The sequence below is a fragment of the Dendrobates tinctorius genome, unplaced genomic scaffold (assembly GCF_039654945.1).
Source record: "Dendrobates tinctorius isolate UK_male_01 unplaced genomic scaffold, ASM3965494v1 ptg000070l, whole genome shotgun sequence".
NCBI lineage: Eukaryota > Metazoa > Chordata > Amphibia > Anura > Dendrobatidae > Dendrobates > Dendrobates tinctorius.
In genome coordinates, this window is record NW_027361738.1 from 63,146,833 (window position 1) to 63,167,197 (window position 20,365).

General features: G+C 48.4%; 1 protein-coding gene across 1 annotated transcript in view; it reads right to left on the bottom strand.

Moving 5' to 3' along the window:
- YME1L1 (YME1 like 1 ATPase) overlaps positions 1–20,365 on the bottom strand; it is a 64,769-nt gene that overhangs the window by 13,435 nt on the left and 30,969 nt on the right. Inside the window, exons 9-14 of the mRNA XM_073581742.1 lie at positions 18,169–18,259; positions 17,750–17,902; positions 16,577–16,709; positions 8,596–8,658; positions 8,065–8,177; positions 1,031–1,186 (exon numbers count right to left, since the gene is read on the bottom strand). Of these exons, the coding sequence (XP_073437843.1) occupies positions 1,031–1,186; positions 8,065–8,177; positions 8,596–8,658; positions 16,577–16,709; positions 17,750–17,902; positions 18,169–18,259 (709 nt within the window). The remainder of the gene's footprint in view (positions 1–1,030; positions 1,187–8,064; positions 8,178–8,595; positions 8,659–16,576; positions 16,710–17,749; positions 17,903–18,168; positions 18,260–20,365) is intronic.

Consider the following 20,365-nt stretch of genomic DNA (forward strand, 5'->3'; position numbering starts at 1 on the left):
AAATCCTGTGTCGTGTCCCCCCCATCCTCTCGCCTTTAAGGTCCTGCACTAGGCATAACATAGCATGTGTAAGGTAAATCTACATTGTTTGTTTTTTTTGTTTTTTTTAAGTACTACTTGCCTTAAATTACTTTGTTTTTAATGGCCTATCCTTAGAAATAGGTAATCACTGGTACAGCTCCAACAGCAAGCATATAACACCCTGATGACCAATGGGGGGTGCCAGACCATTCAGTGCTATGACAGGAGGAGAGCTTACAGAAGGGTTTGTAATGTGACACAGCTAAATCCAGCTGTGCTGTCCCTCCCCCAACACTGACTCAAGCATGAGGTTAGACCAGGTCTTTATCATTACATCTCAACCACTGAGAAACCTGTTCTGCGCTATTGTGGGGGCATATTCTTTCCTTCGAGTGTTGATGCTCACTTGTAATTGGTCAGCATCATACAGGGAGGAGTACACCCCCCCCAGCGAAAACTGTCTTGATAACACCCGCTTGGACATAACAAAAAAGTTAACTCATTAGGTGCCAAGTGCTTTGACTGATAATAGATCTGCAACAGAGGCAAAATTAAAGCAAAAAAAAAAAAAAAAAAGTCTTACTCCACTCAGAAGCCACTATTACATCTTGTGTTCAGCTCAACATGAAAAGTTTGCCGAAAGGTTCTCTTTAAAGGGACAATCACTATTGCATATGCTGTACTGGAGAGGGAACCTTCTTCAGAAATTCACGATATAAGACCATTTGGATAGCCAGTCCAAGAAGCAGCTCTTGGTATGGAGAATTCATGTGAGCATCTATTACATGCCACATCATTCTATCCCACCATGGAATGCCACATCACCAGCCGAGAAGGTAGAATTGTGCGGTCACTTAGGACTTCCACCATTCTGATGCTTTTACTTTCCAAGTCAGAACTATGAGTGGCCATCAGCATCCTGACAAGCTTAGCTTAATTTTCCATGTCATGTAGGTAGGCATGTAGGTAGGCATGTATGTATGTAAGTAGGTAAGAGTGCATTACATACCCATGAGTATTTTATCCTTGGCAAACTCAAGCTCTCTCATTGTAACCATTTCTTTTCCATCCACAGCAGCTTTAAGAGCAGCCTGGTTAACCAGATTCTCCAGCTCTGCTCCAGAAAATCCCACAGTGCCACGTGCAATTATTTCAGCATCAACAGCTATAACAGCAAAATAAAAAAAAATTAACATTTCTATTCACATGTCAAAAGGGGCTGTCCAGTAAGCCAAAAACACACTGTTTTAATATGTGTAAATAGGAGTAAAAAAAAAACAAAACTATAACTTGAAGAAAGAAGCTGTAATCTGAAGACAGTGTGACTGGCTCATTTTCATAGTTACTCTAGCCCCTGACACATCCAATGTTAAAAAGAAGAGAAGGGTGCTGGCTTGGCAGCTTAAATAAGCCAGCCAGCCCCCTTACAGAGACACGGGTAGGTCTCCTGTATCAAAACAAAGGCAAAAAAGGAGGACAAGGTGCATACACAGGTCACAGTAAGGGACCATTAGGTCTATGCACAAATGTTACCCGTGTCCCCCAATGAAGCGATAAAGAAATGATGCAGTTACTTCAGACATCATGTGCCCACTAATCATTACAGTTTTTTTTTTTTTTTAAAAGTCTATATGCAAATTGCCTCTTCAGAGAAAAAGAGAACTTGAACTCTATAGCGCCACCTGTTGGTAGTAGCGATCCTACAAGTCACAATCAACCCTTTAATGAGTCTTGTAATATGACTTAGGATAAAAGTCATATCCTAAGTTTATCTTAAGTCATATTACAAGACTCGTTAAAGGGTTGATTGTGACTTGTAGGATCGCTACTACCAACAGGTGGCGCTATAGAGTTAAAGTCCTCTTTTTCTCTGAAGAGGCAATTTGCATATTATTTTCCCAGAGGAGCATTGCACGGCGAATAAGCCTCCTTACCTTGACAAGCCAGAGCTGGCATGTCACTCTCCACAAGGAGAAACCTTACCCCTTAAAAGTCTATAGAAAACAGGGTTTTTGGGTTGCTTACCGTAAAATCTGTTTTTCGGAGCCTTCATTGGGGGACACAGAAACCATGGGTGTATGCTGCTGCCACTAGGAGACTGACACTATGCACAGAAAAAGGTTAGCTCCTCCTCCGCAGTATACACCCCACCGACCGGCACTAATTTCCTCAGTTAGTGAGAAAGCAGTAGGAGAAGTAACAAAATAGAGTAAAAACAGGACAACTCAACTGTAACCAACAAACAACAAAAGAACAGGAGTTGCAAAACATGGGAGGGTGCTGTGTCCCACAATGAAGGCTCCGAGAAACAGATTTTACGGTAAGCAACCCTAAAATCCTGTTTTCTCTATCGCTTCATTGGGGGACACAGAAACCATGGGACGTCCCAAAGCAGTCGCTGGGGAGGGAGAAGCAAACTTCCATTAGGTCTGAGAACTCACCACTGCCGCCTGCAAGATCCTTCTGCCTAGGCTGTCGTCCGCCGAAGCGTAGGTGTGGACCTTGTAAAATTTGGCAAACGTGTGGATCGAAGACCAGGTTGCCGTTTTGCAAAGCTGCAGCGCGGAGGCTCTGTGGCGCACCGCCCAGGAGGCACCCACTGCCCGGGTAGAGTGAGCTCTAATTCCAGGAGGGGGCACTCGATGCTTGACCCGGTAGGCTTCCAAAATAGCTGATCTGATCCAGCGAGCAATAGTAGCCTTGGAGGCCGGCAGACCTTTCCGTGCACCATCTGGAAAGATGAAAAGGGAGTCTGTCTTCCACAAGGGAGTCGTCCTAGCCAGGTAGACCTTCATCGCTCTGACCAGGTTTAGCTTGTTCAAGGAGCGCTCAAGCGGATGGATTGGACCCGGACAGAAGGACGGGAAAACAATGTCCTCATTTAGGTGGAAAGTGGACACCACCTTAGGGAGGAAGGCAGGGGCCGCAGGACCACCTTATCCTGGTGGAGAACTAACAAAGGGGGGGGCAACAAGAATGGGCCGCCAATTCCGACACGCGCCAGATGGAGGTGATGGCCACAAGAAAGGCTACTTTCCAGGAGAGAAGGGGAAGGGAAACTTCCCTGAGAGATTCAAAGGGTGAACTTTGTAGAGCCTCCAGGACCAGATTGAGATCCCATGGATTCACGGGAGCGCGGTACGGAGGTCCCGCATGAGCCACTCCCTGAAGAAAAGGTCTTGACCTGCGGACGGGAGGACAACGTCTTCTGGAAAAGAATGGAAAGCGCCAATACTTGACCCTCTAAAGAGCTGAGGGCAAGGCCCGCATCTAGGCCTGCCTGGAGGAACGCCAGGATAGAAAGCAGAGAAAAGGACATGGGCGGAATGTCATTGGCCTCGCACCAAGTGAAATAAGCCTTCCACGTACGATAGTAAATTCTGGAAGACGATGGCTTTCTAGCCCGGATCATGGTGTGAATAACCCGATCCGAAAAACCTGACCGTTTCAGAACCGCAGTTTCAACAGCACCGCCGTTAAATCGAGCGGCAGAGAACTGGGGTGGCAGATTGGACCCTGAGACAGCAGATGTGCTCTGTCTGGCAGCTTCCAGGGGGCATCGGCGAGAAGGTTGACGATGTCCGCGAACCAAGACCTCCTGGGCCAATCTCGAGCAATGAGGATGACTGGTACCCATTCCTCCTTGATTTTCTTCAACAGCTTGGGAAGAAGAGGAAGGGGGGGGGAAACGGATAGGGGAACTTGAACTGAGACCAGGGAATGGTCAGAGCATCGGCGCCCACTGCGAGAGGATCTCGGGCCCTGGATACGAACTGTGGGACCTTCCTGTTCAGGCGAGACACCAGCAGATCTACGTCCGGAGTCCCCCAACGACGACAAAGCTGATGAAAGACGTCCGGATGTTAGGACCACTCTCCCGCCGCGAGACCCTCGCGGCTGAGAAAATCGGTGGCCCAGTTGTCCACGCCAGGAATGTGCACCGCAGATATCGCTGGGACTGATACCTCTGCCCAGTGGAGAATCTTGGACACTTCCGCCAGAGCCAAAGAACTCCGTGTCCCCCCTTGGTGGTTGACATATGCCACCGCTGTGGCATTGTCTGTCTGAATCCGGATCGGCAGACCACTGAGCAGCCTTTCCCAGTGGATGAGAGACAGATAAATCGCCCGTATCTCGAGGCTGTTGATAGGCAGAGTTGTCTCTTGAGTCGACCACCGACCCTGAACAGTCCGATTGCGAAACACTGCCCCCCACTCGAGAAGGCTGACGTCCGTTGTCACAATCTGCCAGTGAATTGGAAGGAATGACCGGCCTAGGGAAATGAGAGGCGACGTCAGCCACCAATTGAGGGACTGTTTGACCCGGGACGCGAGGCGAATTGGACTATCCAGGGAGAGAACAGAAATGTTCCACCGAGACAGGATGGCCTGTTGAAGCGGTCTCGAGTGAAATTGAGCAAAGGGAATCGCTTTGGCCGTCGCCACCATCTTTCCTAAGACTTTCATGGCTGACCGGAAAGATGGAAGCCGTGTCCTCTGCAGCGAACGTACGTCTCGCCGCAGAGTGATCATCTTCTCTTCTGGGAGAAAGACCCTCGATCGACGGGTGTTGAACAATAAGCCTAGAAACACGACGCTGAGTCGGAACAAGGCAGGACTTCCTTTTGTTTACGAGCCACCTGAATCTGGACAGGGTGTCGAGAACGATGGTAAGACTTTGGCGAGTCTGGTGAAAGGACGGAGCTTTGATTAGAATGTCGTCAAGGTACGGAAAGAGGACGAGACCTCTGATCCTCAACAGGGCCATCAACGCCGCCATGATCTTTGTAAACACTCTGGGCGCGGTGGCGAGACCGAACGGCAGGGCGACAAACTGGTAGTGGTCCTGATGAATAGCGAAACGCAGGAATTTCTGATGCCCGGGAAAGATGGGGACGTGCAGATAGGCATCTTGAATGTCTATTGAGCACATGAATTCCTGCGCCTCCATGGAAGCGATTACTGAACGAAGTGACTCCATCCTGAAATGTCGGAGGCGGACCCCTTTTGTTCAGTAGCTTGTGGTCCAGAATGGGCCGAACCGCTCCGCCTTTTTTCGGCACTACAAACAGGTTTGAGTAAAACCCTGAGAATCGTTCTGTTTCGGGAACGGGCACAATCACCCCGGAGCGGAGAAGAGAGGCGATGTACGCAAAGAAACCCAGAACTAGGGCGGGGTCTTTTGGAGTACGGGACTCGAAGAAGCGATCCCGGGGCCGAGACACGAACTCTTTCTTGTATCCTGAGGATACAATTTCCCTGACCCAGGCTTCTTCTACCGAGGCAAGCCAGACGTCTCTGAAGAAAAGGAGTTGGCCGCCTAGTTGGGAAGGTGCCTCGGAACTTTGTTGACAGTCATACCGATGTGGACCGTCCAGTTCTGGACCTGGAGGATCTGCCCTGGGAGGAGCGAGATCGCCAGGAGGGAGTGGGCCTAAAGGAGACTTTCTTCCTATCCTGGCGTGCTTGTGGCCTTTGTTGGTTCGAAAAAGGTTCTGCTGCCACGGCAAGGCGGAAGGACCGAAAGGGCAAAAACTGACGCCTTGGACAAGGTCTACGAGGTTTGGACTGAGGGAGAAGCGAGCTTGTGCAGTGGCGTCCTTAATAATCTGGTCCAGCTGGGATCCGAAGAGAAGCGCTCCCTGAAAAGGCAGATTGGTAAGGGACTTTTTTGATGACAAACCCGCCTGCCAAGCCTTAAGCCAAATTGTACGCCGGATTGCCACTACGCTGCTGGACGCTTGGGCTGCGCAAGACGCAGCATCTAAGGAGGCAGATACCAAATATTCCCCTGCATGGGATATTTGGTTGGCTAGTTCGGCCAGTCGTTCCGGTTGGGCTCCCTCAAGAATGCCTTGGCGGAGATCCTCCGCCCAAGTAGCTATGGCCTTTGCTACCCAAGTGGAAGCAAAGACCGGACTTAGCACCGCCGCAGCCGCTTCGAATGCTGACTTTGCTAAGGATTCTATGATCCTGTCGTTAAGAGTCCTTTAGAGATGCCACACCTGAGATCGTAAGGACCGTGTTGTTAGATAGTCTGGACACAGGAGCGTCTACCGAGGGGGGAAGCCGACCAGTTGTCGGTGAGCTCTTGAGAAAAGGGATACAGCACGCCGAGACGTTTTCCTCTTTGAAAACGCCTGGTTGGATTTTCTCTTTCCCTGGTAAGGATCTTGTAAAACTCAGTGAGAAGCGAAGACTCTGGAAGGTGCTTCTGCCCATCTGATCAAAACCTCCTGATCTGAGGGTTTCGCAGGGGAGTCTGATCTCGAAAGTGTGGTTGATCGCTGCAATGAGGTTCTGTACCATAACCTTCATGTCCGCGATATGGTCCGAATCCAGCTCTAAAATCCCTTCGGATGGCACATCCGAGAATGCATCTCCTGACTCGGGGGAGGAGGCACGGGAAGGAGACTGCTGAGGACTATGTGGAGAAAAGGGGCGAGGGGAGGACTCCGGCCAGAGATCCTGCCTAGGCCTTTTGCGGCTCATGTTGGCTGGCTCAGTTGGAGCCTCCTGTGACCTGCTGGATCCTGCAGAACTGTCCAGGGGCAACTTATCAAGAACGGCCACTAGGGACTGAGACACCCTGGTGAGATCTGCCACTGATTGTGATAGAGAAGAAGCCCAGCTGGGAATGGGGGATTCACTCTCACGTGGAGCAATAGGGGGCTCCTGGGCGGCGGACTCAATGGGATTGCTGCAGTCGAGGCAGAGGGGAGTGGAATGACCTGAGAGAAGTTTGCGTTTGCAAGAAGAACATGCAAAGTACTTGACTAAAGTGCAAGTGGAAGCAGGAGGACGAGCACGATCAGGCTTAGAGTTAGACATAATGAGGGCAAGTCACTGAAGCAGTGCCGGAAGGTTGGGGGACAGGAGGCAGAGGAGGGTGTCAGTCTGCAGTTGCAGAACTACTCACGGTCCGGTGTCCTGTAAGTCCCTCCAGCAAGCGAAGCTGCACAGCTCGTCTGGACTTGCAGGGTCCACAGAAGAGGAGACGGAGTCCGGCTGACAGGCAGAGAAAAAGGCGGCAGCCTGAGAGGAGCAGGGTAGGAAGCGCACGCTTTCCTGAAAACGAGGCATAGGAAGGGCGGAGCTAACCGCAGATGCTGAAGATGGCGCCACCCGCTGATAGATAGGCTAGTAGTGGGTGGGCCGAGCGCCGCCTCCGGGGCTCATAATACCGGGAGAGGAGGCGGTGGGCGGGCCTAAAACAGGCGGGAGGGAAGCCCGCCTAAGAATGAGGGCGGGGGCGTGGCCGCGACGCAGCGCAAAGCCCAAAATGAAGCCGTGGCCTGTAGTAAATGCGGCGGCCGCCGAGAAGCGCGGGGCGGCGCGGAGGCATCACAGCACTGCCGCGGCGACCGCTCCTGAAAGGATCCCTGCCTGAAGCCTGGCTGCCGAGGAAAAACAAGCTAAGTGCAGCCGGGGGAAAGGGGGGTAGGGTGAGAAAGGAAGCTGTCACGGTGACCGGGCTTAACAAGAACCGCTGATAGTAGCCGTGATCCTCGGGAGATATGCTCGGGGGCCCCATACTTAGCCTCTGACTGATCCGTCTTGCTTTCATGATCCCTGTAAAAGGAAGTCCGTGCCTCATCCAAACAGACAGGCTCTGGTAGGCGAGTGGGTGGGAGACGGGGGGACGAGGATCAGTCTGGATCGCTGACACGTACCCGTGTTAGGCTCTTGGTCCTGCTGTGGAGAGCTATGAGGATACGGGGTGGCAGTACACGCCGTACTCATAGTCTCCTTGTGGGACTACAGATGTGACCGTTCACTCTGTATCCCTCCGGAAACCTGCAATGAAACGACGCACACTGAGGTAGATATGGGTCTAAAGAAAGACCCGTGTCTACCTCCTACTGACACTAAGCTAAACTGAGGAAATTAGTGCCGGTCGGTGGGGTGTATACTGCGGAGGAGGAGCTAACCTTTTTCTGTGCATAGTGTCAGCCTCCTAGTGGCAGCAGCAAACACCCATGGTTTCTGTGTCCCCCAATGAAGCGATAGAGAAATTTATATCTCAGTAAATGTGAAAACTTACATTGGTCATACTTGATTTTACAGAGATACCATTTCAGGATTTCTGTGCGACCCTTCACATCTGGTCTGGGGACGGTAACCTGCATGTCAAAGCGACCAGGGCGAACTAAGGCACTATGTAGAGGAAAAAAAAAAAAAAGATAATATATAAACCTCATCTGTCCAATGCTGCATGTACTAACTTACACCTATGGCAGGCGCTCCCTGGATTAGCTTGCAGACTGCTAAACACTGCAATGTTGTTTAATAATAACTTTGGTGAATGCAGTATGATTGTTAGAAGGGCAGAGTTGTGAGACCACCACTACGGACACTGCACCCCACTGCGAGCTTCAGAATTAAGGGAAGGGAGGTGGTAACACAAACAAAAATCATAGAAGATTTCTTCCAGAAACTGTGCCAAACTTGCGCATAGACTGTTTTATATATGGTAGCTCAACCCCAGTCACTTCTACTGTATGGAGCTAAGCTGCGAACCAAGCATATCATTTTGTTCCAGTCATGTACTTCCTGATCAGAGTCTGATACTTACTTGTCCAAGGCTTCAGGGAAGTTTGTGGCTCCAATGATTATGACGCCTTCATTGGGTTTAAAGCTGAAAAAACACAAAAACACAAAGATGCGGGCTTAATCCTATATGCCTAACATGAGGAGCCAAAACACTTTAAATGCAAGTATTGAGGAAAGTTGGGTATACCTGGGTTTGACTGCTAAATACAGTAGTTATGTTAGAAGAATATTGAGGTATAGATTTTCTATGTGCTCTGTGTAAAGACAAGAAGATATTGAGAGTCCATGTATAAGTCTTTGCTATGTTCATGGCCACTGAGATGGCAAAAGCTTTCCCTGCGGTTCGATGGGCCACAAGATAATTTTGCATTTTCCCTTATTGAGCTTCTATAATGCTTCTCATTCTCCCCTTCATGAAACTGCATGCAACAGAGCGTGCCACAACTTTTCCTTACAGAATTTATATATTTTAACTTCCAATTATTGTAATGAAAATTTATCAAAATCTGAACTCCACTTGTCTGGCTCAGAAGAGTCACAAATTATGCCAAAAGCCATCTCTCTGCACAAAATTGAAACTTTTTGCAGCTTTACGCCTCCTTTTCCAAGCTGTAAAGGACAGTTTAGCTTGCGGGGACCTGACAGATTGACAGTTTATGACCAGCACAGATTTCATTCTCTGATGAATGAACAGCAAAAGATGTGGCAAATAGTGGGCAACTTTAATAACCCTACTGACACTCTCCTCCAAACTCCTGTCACTTACCTCATCCTTTGGACTTACTCAGTGGTCCTCCACAGCCACCCACACAGAAGGACATACACTAGACCTCATCTGCACCCACCTCTGGTCCCTATCTAATCTCACAACCTCTCCCTTCCCTGTATCTCACCACCATCTACTCACCTTCTCATCCTTGTCCTCCTCACCAGGACTCTGCCATGTCCTTCAAACCACACGTACAAACTCTTGCCACCTCCTGTCGCCTCCAGCTCAAAAAACAGGATTTTTTAGTTGCTTACCGTAAAATCTGTTTCTCTGAGCCTTCATTGGGGGACACAGGAACCATGGGTGTATGCTGCTGCCACTAGGAGGCTGACACTATGCAGAAAAAAAAAAAAAAAAAAAAGTTATCTCCTCCTCCGCAGTGTACACCCCACCAACAGGAAGTAGGATGTTCAGTTAGTGAGAAAGCAGTAGGAGAAGCAATCTAACGATATAAAAACCACAGATACACTAATCCACACTAACAATATTATACAGTAAACCGAGCTGTTCAACTTGGGAGGGTGCTGTGTCCCCCAATGAAGGCTCAGAGAAACAGATTTTACGGTAAGCAACTAAAAATCCTGTTTTCTCCAACGCCTTATTGGGGGACACATGGAACCATGGGACATCCCAAAGCAGTCCCCAAGGGGAGGGAACAGAAAATAACTCCATCCTGATGAGGAAGTCACCTTCGTCACCTGCAAGGTCACCTGTGAGGTCTTTTTTTTACCCCGATCGTACTTGCCGAAGCTAGGCATGGGCTTTGAAAACATTAAGGACCTGTGTGGAACATATCATGGCACTGCAAAGGTGCCCGACGAAGACCCCAAGAGTACCGTCAGGAGGACACACACTGCCCGGGCAGAGTGCGTCGTACTGAAAAGAACGCAGTCCTTCTTGAGCCGGCAACCCTACTAATGCCGACCAGTTTCCTCAAACAGAAGTCTAACCTGAAGGCCCGAGGAACTCTACACTTCAAGCCTGAGCTTGAGAAGTACCGATGCTGTGGCCAAGTAGCCTGATGAGAGGGCGTCATGAAGGGAAAGTCTGAGGCGGATGAAAGAAAGGGAAATCAGAATGACGGAGAGTGGACCCTTGATCCACAGGAAGTGCACCACAGCTGTTACAGACTCTGTAAGACCCCAGGCGTGGTTGAGAGTCTCCAAGAGAAAGATACCAACTAAAACGGGGAAATAAACCCGTTCGTGCAAAAGCGGACATCGCCAAAGCCTTGAAGAATCAGGAACTGGATAAGAGCTTCATTGAATAAGGAAAAATCCTGCGATTCACAAAAGGTAAATGTTGAAAGAAGAAATTTCCTTCCTGAAAAAACAAGGATGGGCTCAATCCTAAATCTCCAAACGTCATGCAGAGGATGAGGCACCTGAGACTGAGGAAGGGGAGCGCTTGTCCTTCCGGTGATCTCTTTAATAATTTGGTCTATTGGCGCTACACGGAAGGAACAGAAAATTGGTGAGGGACCTAGATGGGCATAATTTCGCACAGAAAGCGAACTGGATCCTTAGATGGGAACGATTAGGCAAAAAACTGTCTCCCTGCAAGGAAAAATTTTTTTTTTTTGGACAGTAGGAACGGTCAAATCTACCGACCGGTCTCCAGAGAGAATTCTCTGAGCAAACTAGGCCGCGCGTCCATAGAACTTCGCCACACTAGAGGAAGCTAAGGCAGGACACGCTATAGCGGCAGGTGCTTTGAAGGTTGATCCTGCTAACTACTGTGTGAATTAGACGTTGGTATCCCTGAGAGCAGAACGTCTGGGCGAGGAAAGGCCATAGCAGAGAACTTGGAACTGGAGGGTTCGTAGTCGCAGAAGTAGTCTAATTTGTGAAGCGCTCAGGAGAAAAAGATACACAGAGGCGCCACCTTATTTGGAAACGGCTGAAGTCTGTTCCATGAGAATATGACAAGCTCTGAAAGCAGGCCCTGAGAACCTGTTAAAGAACCAAAGACTGAAAACATACTGAATGGAACCAGGGGATAACCTGGATCTCATCGCTGCAAGGCACTGGTTGGCTATGAAGAGACAACTGATCGCTCGATTAAGCAGGTAGACTGAAAACTACTGGATGCCCCTTCAGACTGAGATCAAGGGGAACATAAACCCCACATACAGGGATGAGGGCGAATATAGAAAAAATTAGCCTAGCTAGACTTAAAACGACGAACAGTCGAGCCAGGAAAGTCCACGGCAAAACATGAAGTATGGCAACTGCAAAGAAAGTTGGCACTAGGTAGCCCAAATAGACCCCAGAAAGACAACTAAGCTGATGAAAGGAAGGTCAATTCATATGACGATGTAAACGGCCAAATCCATCCTGGACCCTCCGGAGTAGGGAGAGGATTACAGTGTGTAGAACCGCGTGCCTAAGTCTAAGACAACACGCGCCCGAAGAACACAGAGAAAAAAAAATACAACTCCGGCTGAAATAAGAAACATGTTATCACCATACTCCTTAGATCCAAGACTGGAGCAGCTTTCTACCCTGGTCGATACTTGCACAGAGTGAGATCCCACTCCTGTCTGAGGTGAGATACTTGCCCCAGTCACTGCCAAAAGTCACATCTGTGATCCGCTGGAGGCTTTATCCGGTGTATGTAAGAAAGCATTGGTAAGTTCTGACAAATAAGAAGCTTAGGTAATGCGGTAGCTCGAAGGCCCTTGGGACATACTAGAACCTATAAACTACTATTAGCCAAACCTTAATGATAGGCGTAACACACCGGGCAGTAAAGCTAGACTGCAGACGGTACTGTAACTGGACAGAAGGTGGGACAAAACTCTTGTGGAGTAACTCACCCCTAGGGTCCAGACCATGCTACAGTAAACCTCGACCACCCGTACCTGACACGAGAGTGTCTGACCTACCTGAAGGTGGAGTCTACAGATGTTGATACTGAGATCCGCCCTGTGGTACAGAGATGCCCTCCGTTTGGACCTGGTAGCCTTTGACATTTAACTGCTAATAGACCACAGATGTTATAGACTATGAAATAAGCAGCTGAAACATGTCTTAGACTCACATGAAAGACTTGAAAGCACAGCTGCAGCCCGCTGGAGGTAATAAATGCCGTCACCTCATCTAGAGTGGTGATTATACGGGATCTAGGCAGACGCTGCAAAGGACCCTGAGGAACGTGAGAGAGGACGCTCCTGACTCATCTGCCAATGGGACAGTAGAGCCGGGCCGGTATAGTCGCTCGACCTCGGGTACGGTTGAATTACCGGAAAGATTGAGTGTATTGACTAACCATGTCTGGTAGAAGACTATCCAAATGCTCGATAAGGATAGAACACTGCTGCAATAGGATGCGAGGAACTTGAATATGAGGGCGTGTGACTCACCTGAATACGGTACTGAACACCAGTACCATTGGAGCAGTCAATCTCGGACATGTTTCCACAGTAATACGGCCATTTCAACCACTATAGCTGGTAGTTGTTGCGTCTGAAGGCTGGATAGCGGATATAGCATAGCTACCAATGGCTCTAAGTAACCGGTGAACAAATCAGCGTGGAGAGAACCCAGAGTAGGATATAGGAGACAGCCACTCTGTGTTGCGGTGCGGTCTAGGCCTAGATACCTGACGACATTAGGCAGAATAACGGCTTCTGTGTTGTGGTCTGGGATAGAATAATGGCTTCACGTGTGGTAAGCCGTACCACGCAGTCTGTATTAAAGCATATTCTGACCAGTAAATTCTCTTGACAGTAGAACAGTAGGCCTGGAATCAGAGGGAGACTAAACTCTACTCTCTGTTGTGCGACAGGGTTCCAACTACTGGATCTGCGAGTTGTGGTCAGCTTCTTTATCCACTGAGCCACCGCAGAAAATTTCCGGGTCACACAGATTTGACTTCTTATCCAGCTGGAAATCCGTCCCAAACACTGCAGTAGTGAAGGGACAGAAACAGCTCATCATTCTGCTTAGAGCAGTGTGATGCCAGTGTCCGGATTGCTTGCGAGCAGGAGATATGGAAGCATTTGCTATGCCAAGGCTCCCGAATCATTATGTGTGAAGCAATGGTCGAGTCCTGCTCCGCCGAGAATCGAGGTACGGATCTGCGATAGCAGAAACCACAACAGCCGTGAGACAAAGTCAGATCTCGGAGGCAAGACGTGCGAGTGAAAACTTCTACCAGGCAGACGCCATATGGCAAGTTTGAACATGTCCAATGTATGTGGGCGGACGTAGAGTGGATCGTGACACAGAAGACAGCCGCAAGGGGTAACTAATACACCATCAACTGCATGGCTCGTGTGCTATGATACTGGACGTACTATTCCACTAGAGACTGAGCGGCAGAAGATTACGCCAGTGAATTTTGTGTATGACCCCGCCTGCGAGCGCAGGCTGGTCTCCCATTCGGGTCTCAGCCCAGGCTCAAGCTGTTTATCGGTCGCATCTGACGAATGCGGTCACGCTCAGCCTAGAATGGCCGGTGGCACTGGGTTATGATTGCCTAGGGCTGCACGGCTCTAGAGAACTACCGGCTGTAGATCACCATTACCCCAGTGACTACACGACGCCCAGGAACAATTACGTTAGCGACTGTACGGCTCTGGAGCACGTTTCCAGAGCACCATTACACTACTGACTGCCCGGCTATATTACCATTAATGATAGTACGGCTAGGGGTACTTATTACACTAATGGCTGCACTGTTTACATGAGAGACTGCATCACTATAGCACAATTCCCATCAGTTTCCATAGGAAAGATGGGTTCAATGCGCCATCACTGGCCTGCCGATAGTGAGGCCCAGCTTAATTTTTCTATAAGTGGAATATGCTCCGCACTGTACCTGTTTAGGCCGAGCGGAGATGGGCAGGAAAGGCTGTACCTGCCCGGTGAAGGAACTACCCAGGTCTCACACTGGAAGACAACGATCGCCTCTTTTGCCGAAAGGTTGGGGGACTGAGAAAATTGAGGCAGCCTGAGAGGAGCAGTGCAGAAAAGCACGCGCTTTCACTGAGGGGCCGAGGAAGGGAGAATAGGCGGACTCAACCGCAGTGCTAGAAGGCCGAAGATGGCGCAGCCTAAAGACAGTAGGCAGGCTAGGGGGAGTGGGTGGGGCCATGCACCGCCTCAGGGAGAGCGGTGGGCGGGCCCGAAACGGGCGGGAAAAAAGCCCGCCCGAGGATGAAGGCGGGGGCGTGGCCGCAACACCGAACAAGGCCCAAATTGAAGCCGGGGCCTGGAATAACTGCGGCGGCCGTCGGGGAACGCGGGGCGGCGCGGAGCCACCGCTGCACAGCCGCGCCGACCGCTCCCGACATGGATCCCTGCATGAAGCCCTGCTGCAGAGATGAATAAGTTAAGTGCAGCCGGGAGGGCAGAAGCCCTTAGTAAAGAAAGGCGCAGGGAGAGGAGGGGGAAAGCCAGGATGGAGGCCTTGTACCTAACTGCCACAGGGAGTGAAGGAGCCGTGATTCTTCGCTTTTTTTGTGTGAGGAAACCTGAGGAGAGGTACCTCATTGTCCAGTGAAGTAAAGACATCCGTGAATTTTCTTAGGACGTCCGCGTCTACTCCAAACCGACAGGCTCTGCTGGGCGAGTGGGTGGGAGACGGGGGACCAGGACCATTCTGGATCGCCTGACACACATCCGTGTTCGGGGGCTCTTGGGCCCGTGTGGAGAGCTATGAGGATACGGGGTGGCAGTACACGCCGTACTCATAGTCTTCGTGGGACTACAGATGTGATTATTCACTCTGTATCCCTCCGGAAAACCTAAAAGGAAACGACGCACACTGAGGTAGATATGGGTCTAATGAAAGACCCCTGTCCACCTCCTACTGACACTAAGCTAAACTGAACATCCTACTTCCTGTCGGTGGGGTGTACACTGCGGAGGAGGAGCTAACTTTTTTTCTGCATAGTGTCAGCCTCTTAGTGGCAGCAGCATACACCCATGGTTCCTGTGTCCCCCAAAAAGGCGATCGAGAAATATTTCCAATCCGTCCCTTCCTCAGCCCTCAATCTACTAAAACTCTTATGCATGCCCTCAGCTCCTGCCTTGATTACTGCAACACCCTCCTCTGTGGCCTCCCCGCTAACTCTCTTGCACCACTCCAGTCTGTCCTCAACTCTGCTGCCCGACTAATCCACCTCTCTCCTCACTAATCCCCAGTTTCTCCCCTATGCAAAACCCTCCACTGGGTCCCAATTCCCCAATGAATCCAGTTCAAACTACTAACACTGACCTACAAAGCCATCCACAACCTGTCCTCTCCCTATATCTCTGAACTAACCTCCCAATATCTTCCCTCACGTACTCTTCGATACTCCCAAGACCTCCTACTCTCCTCCACATTTGTTCCTTACACAACCACCTCCAAGATTTGTCCTGAATATCCCCCATCCTCTAGAATTCCACGCCTTAACACGTCCAATTATCCACCACCCTTGGATCCTTCAGACAGAACCTGAGAACCCATCTCTTCAAGAAACCTTACAGCCTGCAATAATCATTCTGCCGCCTCACCACCACCCGAGCTACCGCCTCACCAGAGCTGCTGCAACCCCGACCTTCGGTCTCTACCCCATTATCCCGTAGAATGTAATTCTGCAAGGGCAGGGTCCTCTCCCCTCTGTACCAGTCTGTCATCGTGAATTTGTTTACTTTAAACGATATCTATAACTTTGTATGTAACCCCCCCTTCTCATGTACAGCACCATGGAATTAATGGTGCTACATAAATAAAAAATAATAACAAATAATAATAGTGATGAGCAAACGTGTTTGGATAAGGTGTTATCTGAGCATGCTTGGGTGCTAACCGAGTGTCTTCTGCGTGCTAGTAAAATATGTTTCAAGTCTCCGTGGCTGCATGTCTCATGGCTGTTCAACAGTCACAACACATGCAGGGATTACAGCCGCAACACAAGCAGGGATTGCCTTGTTAGGCAATCCCTGCATGTGTTGCGGCTGTCAAACAGATGCAAGACATGCAGGCCTAGGGACTCGAACATATTTTTCGAGCACACTGAAGTCACAATGCACTTCAGCTAACTGGCATTAAGAGACACCCAGTTGTTACTAGCCTAATGTGTATCCTGATAAAACATATGCAAGAGAATTTTCAGTTCCTGCAGTGAAATAGCAATAAGAACATTTCATGTTGAAACAGCTATTCTTCAATAAAGAGCAGAAACTCAAAATCATTATGATATAAAGTATTACTTAACTTTGGACACTACTCAAACACATACCCATCCATTTCTGCAAGCAATTGGTTTATAGTCTGTCTAGAATACGGGTGCATGGGGGATTCAATCCTTTTTCCACCCACGGAATCCAACTCGTCTATAAATATGACACATGGTGCATTGGTCTTTGCTTCCCCTTTAAAGAAAAAGGAAAAAAGTCAACCACAAAAAGCAACAATGTATCTATATAATACTACAAATTCTCATCCTTCTCTATGCTGCATATAAGAAAACGGATAGTTGAAAATCTATATTAAAAAGCAATGCGACCAATATTGGGGAATTCATATTCTACAGCTGAAAATCTCACTTTTACATCTTTGCAATTTTATATCCACTAATGTAAAATGCTTTACACGCAGTATTAGTGTTATATAAGTTACATTGAGCCAAATGGACAGATAAGGAAGAACACATGAAGAAAATAAAAAAAAAAATCAAGCATAATTCTGGGTTATGCTGTCAGGAAAAGGTTTACAATTTAGGTATCTATTCGTAATCCATCTAGTAGCTATATTGAGAGTTGCAGCCTATAAAGCATTTTGCTAGAAGGTCATAATTTATTGAATTCATAAAGTGAGAAGATGAATTCCTTACATTATGTTTCCATGTAGCAAAAATGGCTTTTCACAGAAAATTAGCTCTGTTTTACAATAATGCATGACATTTCAGAAAACTCATGCAGATGCTGAGAAAAATGACCACCATGTAATTAGACAAAAAAAACTGCACATTTAGTGTTCATTCATGATGGAATGTCCGTACGTTACAACCCCATGCACAAGGAGTGAAATGTGCATCTCCTACTAACTTTGTAAGATTTCAGATATCACTTTGTCATCTCCAGTGTGGGAGGGCCGCAGCAAGTGTTTGTTTTTGGGATGTGACCTTTACAAAATTTTGAAAAAAAAAAAAAAAAAAGGATTGACCTGACTAGGGTATGAAATGTTTGTGATATGCAAGAGTCCGACTTATGTGACTTTTTTCATTGCACAGTGGTGCTCCTGGCCACCCACTGTCTCCCGGGAATGGAAACTGGAGCTTAATCTGCAGTTCCCTGCACAGTTTAGGTGGCTGATGCCACGCTGCAGTGGGGTGGGGAAAAAAAAAAAAAAAAAGTAAAATATGACAAGACGTTAATCCAGCACTGCTCCACCTATTTATAAGCGTACGTACGGAATAGATTCCTAATGCGACTTGCTCCAACGCCTACAAACATCTCATCAAATTCAGAACCAGAAGCGTAATAGAAAGGGACGTCGGCTTCTCCAGCTACAGCTCGAGCAAGGAGGGTCTTCCCAGTTCCAGGTGGTCCGACCAAAAGGATTCCTAGAAGAAAAAGCTAATTATTAAGATTTAAATTTTTACTATATCCTAGTAAATAGAACAGTAAAAAAAAAAAAAATAGTAATCCACAAGCATGACTCATCACCGCCATAGTCTATACATCAAATACTATTCTAAGCAATCCCTATCAAACCCACCCAACTGTTACAGGATAAGAGTAAGTGGAAAGTTTAGCCGCTAAGACCAGGGGATTAGTCATTTTCTTCTATGACTATAAGTGCATTTGTAAATCATGGAAGGCTCCTTACCTTTGGGGAGTTTGCCTCCTAAAACTGTAAATTTCTGAGGATTTTTCAAGAACTCTACCACTTCTTGTAACTCTTGTTTTGCCTCTTCAACCTGTTCATACACAAATTCTAACAGTGTTAGTTTTAAGAAAATGAAAATGCATTTGTCCTAAAAGAGGAGTTTATTTGAACTCAGTTTGTGTCATTTAAGTCTATGGTCATGTTGGGGAGCTTCAAAGGCACTGCAGAGATTCTGTGTGAACAGGGCCTTAATCACGTATCAGCCAATACTCTAGAATGATTAGGGGCCATTAGAGCATTTGGCGTACACAACAGAATGAAGTCTCAAGTAATTACTATAAGTTGTTCTTGTAAAGTTAAAGGGAACCTGTCACGTGATCACTGATTGAACCGTGGGCAGAATGAACCAGACACCAGCTCCTTCATTACAAATACGCAACTTTTACTCTGAAACGCAGCTGCTTTAGTACAAAGAGGATACAAAATCATGGATTCTTGTCCCCATGAACTTCTCCCTGTCCCTTCAGACTGACAGATCAGTCTCTATATGTGTATAGATAAGGCTCATCCATCTAGATGAATGGATGGATGGTCTCCATGACTAGTCACCTCGTCCATGGCCCTATTTCTCATTATGTTTCCCTGAAACTTTGTAGTAATTCTGAGTAAAACAGGGATTTTTGTGATAAACTCACCATAAAATCCTTTTCTGCGAGACGCTCATTGGGGGACACAGGTACTGTGGATGTATGCTACTGCGGCCAGGAGGCTGACACTAAGTGGATAAAAAAAAGGTTAGCTCCTCCTCAGTATACACCCCTCGCCTCGATTGCAGGCGGAATCAGTTCGTTGCAAAAACAGTAGGAGATCTACAAGACAAAATCAGCCTCAATGTAGGTAACATGTCTAGAAAACCCACCTGGTATCAAATACCTATTAATAAGCAAAAAAGGAACCAATTGGCTAACAGGGTGGGTGCTGTGTCCCCCAATGAGCATCTCGGAGAAAGGATTTTACAGTGAGTTTATCACAAAAATCCCTGTTTTTCCTTCACCTCACTGGGGGACACAGGCACTGTGGGACGCCCCAAAGCAGTCCCTGGGTGCGAGTTAATTCACCGGTCCAAGCTACACGCACCTATGGTGTAAGGGTGCGCCACTGTTTGGAGAATCTTTTTTACCCAGGCTGCATGTGCTGAAGCCAGCGTATGGACATTTGTAATGTTTGGAGAATGTGTGCCAGATGAACCAGGCTGCCGCCTTGCCTACCTGCTCCGCCGATGCCTGGTGCCGCAAAAACGCACGAGGCGCCCGCTGTTCAAGTTGAGTGCTCTCTGATCTCTGCTGGCATAGCTGCGCCTCCGGTGCATTAGGATTCCTGAATTATCAGGCAAATCCACCCGGCTATGGTCGCTCCTGAGGCAGCAAGTCCCTTCCTGAGACCTTCAGGGAGCACGAACCGCATCTGTCTGACGAAAGGATGCCATCCGTGACAAGTACCTCCTGGGAGTTCTCCCCAGGTCTAACGCATACAGAGCCTTTTCCACCCGGTATACAGGTGCCGGGGAAAAAAGGAGGGCACCGCAATATCCTCATTAAGATGAAATGCGAAAACAACCCTCTGCAGAAAAAAGGGGGAGCTGGCCTCAGAACCACCTCCTTGTGAGATATCAGGAACGGAGCTCGGCAAGATCGAGCTTCCAGCCCCGGGACCCACCTGATTGATGTTATCACCACGAGGAACACCACCTTCCAGGGGATGTATGTCAAAGATGCCAAATGTAGTGGCTTGGATGTAGTTTCCTGTAAACGCCTAGGACCAGGTTAAGGTCCCAGATGTCCCGAGGGGTCCTATAGAGGGGTACCAAGTGTGAGACCCCCTGGTTGAAGGTCCATGGTAGCGATTCTGCGCTGAAACAGGACGGATAAGGCAGACACTACTCTCCTAAGGGAACTTGGAGCTAACCCCGAGTTCATGCCGGACTGGGAAAAAAGAAAAACGCCAAAATGTTGGGAATAAAGAATCCCAATGGAGAACGACCGGGGTCCTAACACCATGAAGAGACAATCCTCCAAGTGTGGTGGAAAATATGTACTGAGGCGGGCTTCTGGGCACTATTGTAGTGACTACATCGCGTCCGAACCCAGCCTGGGCCAGAAACCAAGATTCAACGGCTAAGCCGTCAAACCTAGGGCCC